The sequence below is a fragment of the Lontra canadensis genome, unplaced genomic scaffold, assembly GCF_010015895.1.
Source record: "Lontra canadensis isolate GAN:19392208 unplaced genomic scaffold, GSC_riverotter_1.0 scaffold91, whole genome shotgun sequence".
NCBI lineage: Eukaryota > Metazoa > Chordata > Mammalia > Carnivora > Mustelidae > Lontra > Lontra canadensis.
The window spans coordinates 6,439,271-6,447,353 of record NW_022631085.1 but is presented as its reverse complement, the minus strand read 5'-3'; the positions used below and the strand labels follow the sequence as shown (position 1 = coordinate 6,447,353).

At 52.6% G+C, this 8,083-nt stretch overlaps 1 protein-coding gene across 1 annotated transcript; it reads right to left on the bottom strand.

Moving 5' to 3' along the window:
• Window positions 1-871: 871 nt before the first annotated feature.
• On the bottom strand, window positions 872-7,778 carry LITAF (lipopolysaccharide induced TNF factor). The gene is made up of 3 exons (XM_032836299.1): window positions 7,554-7,778; window positions 4,878-5,034; window positions 872-1,462 (listed from the first exon to the last, which is right to left on the bottom strand). The coding sequence occupies exons 1-3, from the start codon at window positions 7,771-7,773 to the stop codon at window positions 1,354-1,356; spliced, it is 486 nt and encodes a 161-aa protein (XP_032692190.1). The 5' UTR covers window positions 7,774-7,778; the 3' UTR covers window positions 872-1,353.
• Between the last annotated feature and the right edge of the window lie 305 nt (window positions 7,779-8,083).

Here is an 8,083-nt window from a genome sequence, read left to right as displayed (position 1 = left end):
TTTTGGCCAATATACAGATTTTCGTTCCACGTCTAGGCTTGATTTCTACATAATATTATTCACGTGCATTCCCTGTGTCTGTTTATTATCAATACGGGGACTCTGGACAAAGTGAAGCCCAGCTTTATCTTGCTTTCGAAGATGACACAGCAACTAACCGAGAACGCTGGCTTGCTGAGTCCTAGAAATCCTGTCTCCTGATGTCCTACCACAAAATGTATTTCTGAAAAATAAAATCAGAATTTAGATTCCTCTGAAACAGGTCCCCAAGCTCTCCAGCACCGTGGTACCCAGATGTGCTCGCCCTGTGTGTCCCTCTGTCTCTCTCAAGACTCCCCTGGAAACCCCCAAGGGCCCCCCCCCGAAGAGTCCCATTAGAGAGGTTTTGAAGAACCGCACCAAACCCAAGTAGAGGCAGTGGAGAAAATTATCCATTGCCTTTTCTGTTAAGGACCAAAAAACAAAACAAAACAAAACAACAACAAAGAACACACCGACCAATAGGAAAGTGGTGGCAATCATATGGTCAAGAAAAATGGATCTATAAATCTTTCCTTTCAAAATTATGTCCAAAGGTGTTTAAGACCAAAAGGAGGTCACAGACAGGGTTAAGACAAACAATTCCTCTAGAAGGAAAAAGCCCTTCCCCAGAAGGGGCAGAGGATGGTGCAGAGGACGGAGGGAAGGCGCATCCCAGGTAGGATCCAGCCCTGTATCTCCAGCACACGTCGCACGTGGGAATCTGGGGGGGGGGGGGGGGGGGGGGGACAGCTCCTCCTGGTACTTAAAAAGGAATGAAGAATAAAGTGAATTTGTGTACTACTGAAAAGCCCGCAGTGGGAGACTCTGAGAGCCAAGCCCTTCGCTGATAAGGCAGAGATCATGGGCCATGGGAACAGGTGAGCGGGACGCAGGCACTGAAGGTGGGGTCAGCCGCATTTGGGCCAGAACAGTCTCGAAAAGTAAGGCAACCTGTGGCTTCCTGGCTTGAGACCACCCCCCTGGAAAGGCCCACGGAGGCAAGAAGTGAAGCCGGCCAGTGGCCAATCACTGGAAGATCCCGATGGGGCAACGGTCCCAGTTGCACGGGGTGGCCTGGCGTCACCGGAGGCGGGAACCAGCACTCAGGGTGAATGTCTTTGCAGGTCCTGTGCATGACTCCGAGCAGCGACCTCTGGGGTTTCGGAGGTGTGTTACTTTTGCGATATTTTTCCCCCAAAAGAAGACACGAAGGTGAAGACCCTGGAGAGAGGAGGCTAGCGAGGCGGGACACCACTCCCACCAGGGCAGGACGGGGTGAGAGTCGGAGAGCACTTCCGGCAGCGTACAGCTCCCTCCGGGTCTGGCCGAGTCCTACAAACGCTTGTAGGTGCCCAGGAGAGCTTTGCAGTTGGGACAGTAGTGGTCCACGTCCTGCAGGGCATCCACACAGAAGGGGATGAAGCAGCAGCCCGCTATGCACCTAGGGGACAAACACAGCCAGACACGAGCATGTCACCCTAGGTCACAGTGCCATGCGGCCGCCCCAGCCCCGCAGAAACACTTGCTCTGACCGTACTTGGAACCAGGGTCTCTGCAGATCTCCAGTTGGGATCATCCTGGAAGAGCCAGGTGGCTCCCTCCACTCAATGACAGATGTCCTTACAGGAAGAGGAGGGGACACACAGAACAACAGGGAGGGATATAGGCAGAGACTGATGTCTGGCAGCCATGAGCCAAGGACCTCCCGGGGCCACCGAAAGCTGGAAGGGGCAAGGAAGGATTCTCTGCCCTCCAGAGTCATCAGAGGGCGGCACCTTGACTGTGAACTTCTGGCTTCCAACACTGTGAGAATAGATCTGTATGGTTTTACTGTGTGGTTATCTGTCACCGGCGCCCTAGGCAACGAGCACGCGAACCAATGCCCAGCCTGTTCTCTCAGACCCGCCGACCTGGTGGTATTTTCTACTCTTGGATCAGCTCAGCGTCTCTGGGTCTTAGATTGGGGCCAGTGACTTTCTTGTCTCAAGGGCCAGATAGTACATATTTTAGGCTACACCTTGCTACATCTGGAAACAGAAGGTGTGGTCTGTTCCCCACGAACTAAAATGGGCTGGATTTGGGTCCAGGGCTGCAGCTGGCTTCCCCCCGCTGTGTAGACCGATAACTCGTCCAAATGGAGAGGGCCCTTCTTACAGTAATCACCAAACAAAATTCCCCAAATAACATCTCTCAATCTACTAACCCATTACCCGTGCCCCTAGGCAGGAGTCCCAGACAGCCTGTGGTACAGTAAGGAAGAGGTCTGGTCTTTGTCCCCACTTCCTGGCAATTAGCTCCAAGAGTCTGGGAATTTCCCGAGGGACAGGAGTGAGGGCCTTCTGCTATTCAGAACAAGCCCCTTTCTGTCCCACCTGATTCTATGCTGATAAGGAGACCCCACCCCAGGCTCCCCGCCTGAGGATAGGGTGGGTCACCACAAAGACCCTGGGTTCGTGGTGGTTCCAAGGTTAGAACCTTCAGCCCCAAGCCGCAGACCTCTGGGAGGCAACGGGCTTAGATCAGGTTATAAAACCCCTAAACTTCTATTTGGAGAGCTCCGGGATTGGTAAGCGTAGCCTTGTTCCAGGAGAGCCGTTAACACCCCAGGTCCACGGGGACAGAAGCTTTGGCACCGGGGACCCCTTGGACCGTGTCCTCTGTCCCTCTTCGTCTGGCTGTTGCTCATGTGTATCCTTCATAATAATCTGGTAAACGGAAATATAGAAGTGCCTTCCTGAGTTCTGTGCTGCTCTAGCAAATTAGACTGGGAGAAGGGATCGTAGGACCCTCAGTCTATAGCAGACCTCTGTGCAGCCTGAGGCCTGTGACCCGCATCTCTTCTGGGGGCAGTCTAGGGGACTGGGTCCTTCAGCTGTGGGTTCCGTGCTGACTCCAAGCAGTTAGCGTCAGAATTGAATTAAATCTCCGACACCCAGCTTGTATTGGAGAGGGGCTGGTATCGGAAAACACCCCCACAGGCTTAGGACTGATGTTGGCCCAAATTTAGTTAAAAATCAACATTTTAGGGGCACCTGGGTAGCTCAGTGGGTTAAAGTCTCTGCCTTCGGCTCGGGTTGTGATCCCAAAGTCCTGGGATCGAGCCCCGCACCAGGCTCTCTGTTCAGCGGGGAGCCTACTTTTCCCTTCTCTCTCTCTGCCTCCCTCTCTGCCTACTTGTGATCTCTGTCAGTGAAATAAATAAATAATTTTTAAAAAATCAACATTTTACAATGCACAGCACGGGGATCAATCCGTAACATTGTCCTAACTTGACCGGGCAACGGATAATGTATAAAAACATCAAATCACTATCTTGTCTATCGGAAGCTGATACAATATTGTATGTCAATTATAATTCAGTAAAAAAAAAAAAAAAAAGTAAGTTACGGGAAGACATTGATTTGCATAAAGCAGAAACCGGACACAGCCTGATAAGGAAACAATCTTATGCAAAAAAATTTCCTCCTACTGCCTGAGTTCACCCAAGTTCAAGTTAAGGGTGGCCACAGAGCATTAGTTCTAATCCTTACCGCCCTCTTATGCAAAAAAAACCCCCAAAAAACAAAAAACCCACTGGTCCGAGCTGCAGGACATACATACTCACTCATTTTATCCTCAACCACTCCCCTGGGTAGGAGGGCATTATTACCTCCAGTTTTCAGAGGAGAGAACTGGAGCACAGAGAAGGGAAGTCACTTGCCCTTAGTCACACAGCAGTGGGAGGTACAATTTGAACCCACAATGCCACATTTAAGGACGAAAAGGAAGGAGGGACAGAAAAGCCGCCTCGGTTTGAGAGCTAGATCAGCAGAGGCTGACATTCAAGATTTCTCATCCTGTCTTTCCCTGGCTTCCAAGATAAAAATGAGTTTTAATACAAATGTCCAAGGACGATAAACTTTTATTTCGTATTTTCGCTCCAGGGACTAGAGAAGTCAGCCTTCACTGCAGTCCCCTGGGCAGGACAGGGAATCAGTCAAGTGCCAAGAAACCTGTTTGCTCTGCTTTCTACCCCCACTGAACATGTGTCCTCAAGGAAGCTAAGCTCTCTGGGGTTTTGGGCCTCCCAGACAAGGAAGAGAAATATCGTTCCTTCTCGAGATAAGCCACAAACAGTGAGGAACAAGCCAGTTGTAGGAGAGGCCAGAGATCCTAAAAAAGAAATGCAGAGACACCGTTTCCTTCCAGGGAGAAAACAGAGCCAGGAATAAGGAGGTTGCCTTTATCTGTTTGGGGGGGAAAAAAAATTAAACTGTGCTTCCTCAAATTTCTCCCAGAACAAAAATCATGATCTCTTTCAATATAATACCCTTGGTGGGCGCCCAGGTGGCTCAGACGGTTAAGCCTCTGCCTTTGGCTCAGGTCATGATCTCAGGGTCCTGGGTTCGAGCCCTGCATCGGGCTCTCTGCTCAGCGGGGAGCCTGCTTCCCCCTCTGCCTGCTGCTCCAAGGGCTTGTGCTCTCTTTCTATTAAATGAACAAATAAAATCTTAAAAAGAATTTTTTTTTTTAAATGTAGTACCCTTGGTACAGACAGAAAGACTCACTTTCCCCGTGTAGACAACAGGAAAAATACTTGGAGTCTCAAAAGGGTAAGAAGTGTCAAACGGATGACTATAAAGTATTTTGACCCGCAAGCTGCTGGTATGCTTGCTCAAGACCAGTGGTTCCCCTCTGGGCACGATGTGCATGTGGGGAGGGGCCACCTGCACTGAGAGCAGAGGCCAGGGAGTGTGGCTTAACGCCCAGCAGTGCACACCCACCCCTCCCAGCATAGATAGAGGTGCTGTGGTGGAGAAATCCTGCAAGAGAGGAACAGAGGTGGAGTCTGGGGGCCTAGGGGGCCCTGGACTTACCCCAGCAGGCACAGGCTCCCACAGGAGAGCCAGGTGAGGGCGCCGGCATTATAGGACAGCTGAGTCACGATCATCTTGTTGCAGGAAGGACAGCACATCTGGACCGGACGGTCGAAAAAGGAGACGGGCTGCTGGACGTACACGGTCTGCACAGCAACTGGGGGAACAGGTCTGGACGATCAGTGAATGGGGAAAGCGTCCAGCTGACAACCAGGAGGTGGGGGCCTGGTCTCCGCGGGGGGCTCACCCACCCACCATTCACAAGAGCCAAAGCAGGGGAGCCACACAAGTGTCCACCGGTGAGCAGATGGATCAGCACGGGGGGGGGGGGGGGGGGGGGGGGGGGGGGGGGGGGGGCGGCGGGGGGGGGGGGGGGGCTGGCCAGACAGTGGAGTCTCGCTCGGCCTTAAAAGGACATTCTGACACATGCTAAAACACGGCCGAACTTTCGTGATGTGATGCTGAGCGACGTCAGCCAGCCACAGGACACACACAGCAGGGTGTCACGTATGTGAGGAACCCGGAGTCATCCAATTCACAGAAGAGCTGGTAGATGCTGGGGCTGCGGCAGGGGCAGGGGGCGCCGCCGGGAGCTGCTGTTCTGCCCGTACAGAGTTTCCATGTTACAAGACTTAAAAGTTCTAGAAAGGGATGGAGGTGACGGGTGCACAACGTGAACGTGCTTATTAATGCCACTCAACAGCACCCCGAGAGACACTTCCGGTGGTTTTATAGGACGCGTATTTTACCAAAACAGTGGCACATTTCCAGCATGATCATTTGAGAAATGATAATTTTTCAATAATTCCCCCCCCCAACATGAGATGGGGAGAAGTTCCTGGAGCGGGGCTTTGGCTCATCACGACCAGGCTCTCCAACCCAGTAACCACAGAATCGGTGGGGAGTTTATTGCTAATGCAGGTTCCTGGACCCCCTCCCCGCCACCCTGCCTCTGACGCTGGGACAGGCCGAGTCAGCAGGTCCCGGGCAGGGTCCCCAGAAGGCTCTTTCAGCTCCCTGTGTGGTTCCATGAAGGTGGTCTGCAGATGGTAATTCCAGAAATGGCGATATGACGGGGTTTTAGCCTAATTTTCTTCATCCAGAGATTAGTGGCTGCCAGCGGCCAGGGGAGGGGGGCGGGGGTTCTGTCTGGGGCAGTGGAAATAGTCTGGAGTGAGTGCTGACGCTTGGACAACTGTGATTATAGTGATCCCACCGAACCAGACACCCGGCAAGGGTGAACTAACACGAGGGGACGGGAATCTCCATAATGCTTTTATTTTTTAAAAATGGAAGGAACAGGGGTGGTGCAGGGATTCCACGAGATAAGGACAGTAAAGCAGCTCCTACTCTGGGACACAGCGAACCCTCGATGACACAGTCCCTCGTGGCACACGGGCCTCCTGACTCAGTCCCACGCCCAGCGATAATGCCAGTGACTGCCTACCAGCCCGGGGACGCTGGCCTGGCATGTGCCGAGGAGTTCAGGAATCAGTCAGACCCATGAAACGAGAATATAAAATCAGGCTAAAAGAAAACCGTGTGGAAAACATGGATAGGTGTTCAGTCACCGGAGGAGAGCCCACAGTGACAGAAATTGTGAAGTCCTTAGCATTCAGAACGGTTTTGGGTTTTGGCAAAGCTGTCTGAGCTCGTATTTTTGTCAAAGTGACTTCCTTCTGTTCTTTCCGCCGTGCTGGAATGCCGTTTCTACACTCTGTGCGTTAGGGGAAATTCGCTGCTGTCCAAGCCAACAGAACTTAATACTCCTAGAAAGACCCAGAAAGACTCTCCTTCCAGAAAAGCAGTATTTAAGCATTCTTGACCCTTTACATGTCAACTGTATTAAAGTCTTTTCTTTCTTTCTTTCTTTTTTTTGGTGCAATAAATTATTGATCAGAGCATAATCAGCCCGAAGTCACCTCGTTCTCTTCTATCTGAAGGGGTCAAAGTTGCTCAAGCACAATAGCTCACTTTTTATCAAAGCATTACTCACCGAGCTTTATTTCATCAGAACAACCCACGGATGGAGGCATTTGATGAGCCTCATTTTACAAGCGGGGAAACTGAGGTGCCAGGCGGGAGGTGAACCCAGGCAGTCTGACCCACAAGGCTGCCCTCTGAGCTGGTGAGTCCTTCCTCCTCAGCTGCTTGGGATACTGAATCAGCTATGCACCTGGGCGCACCTGGGCACACCTGGGCAGCAGGAAATCCCAGGGGGCAAGGCCACCAAAAAGTTGCCCGAAGGCTGGAAGCCATGCCTACACGGGCAGGCTGGCGGTTCCTAACTCCTGGCTGTTTCTGCACCCCCCCCACTCCAGCCAGGCCTCAGCAGGAGGGTTGGGGGCCCTTAAAAGCGGGGGCCCTTAAAAGCAAACTCCCATCCCCCGGTTTCTCTGGGATTGTTGGTGGGCCTCTGTGGATTTGCATCGAAGGATCGCTTTTTGGGCGACTTGGGACTGTGCTTTGCGAGGGAAAAGGCGCGAGCCCCCGAGACGTGGAACCCGGAAGACTAGGTGGGCACATTCCAGAACGAGGGGTCAAGCCGGACTGACCGGCACTCGGCTTCGACCCTTTGGCAGGTCGAGTCTGTGGCTCCCCTGACTGTCGCAGAGTCCCCAAGGCCAGGGTGGAGGGCCAAGGAGAGGTTAGGGGGGCGCGGGAAGTGGCACGTACTTGCACTGGCATTGGGGACGGGCACTGGCTGCGTGTAGTAGGCAGGCGGATTCACGCCCTTGCCATCCGGGCCCGTCACCAGCCCTGTGGTCGGCCCCGGCACCGGGCCAGGAGGCATCGGGAAGTAACTGTTAACAGCCACCGTCTCTTCATAGGATGGGGGTGCAGTTGGCACCGAGGAAGGCCCAGCGGCCGCCTGGTAGGATCCCGGAACAGACATTTTACCTAAAGCAAAACCAGAAGACACCAGATCAGAAATGCAAGGGGCACCCCGGCTTTTTCCACCTGAATCTTCCAATTTCTACCGGACAAAGAAAACGTGAAGACGTGGCTTGTGTCAGCCTTGTCCAAAAGCCAGGAAGGGGAGTTAATGTCTCTCCCAGAGCCAGGAACGATCACCTTAAGAAGGGATTCCCTAAATAAGGCTAGCAGGTAAATAGTTACAACCCCAAGTCATCAAAACCTAGGAAAATCCCAAGGGCACACACATGACACCGATTAGAGCAGCAGCTTCTCCTCACACTTCAGAA

Coding starts and splice junctions, on each gene's coding strand:
- LITAF (XM_032836299.1), bottom strand. CDS start 7,773: ATGTCTGTTCCGGGATCCTACCAGGCGGCCGCTGGGCCTTCCTCGGTG. Junction 5,035..7,553: donor CGTCCCCAATGCCAGTGCAA/GTACGTGCCACT, acceptor CTGTTCCCCCAG/TTGCTGTGCAGACCGTGTAC. Junction 1,463..4,877: donor GGGAGCCTGTGCCTGCTGGG/GTAAGTCCAGGG, acceptor TTTGTCCCCTAG/GTGCATAGCGGGCTGCTGCT.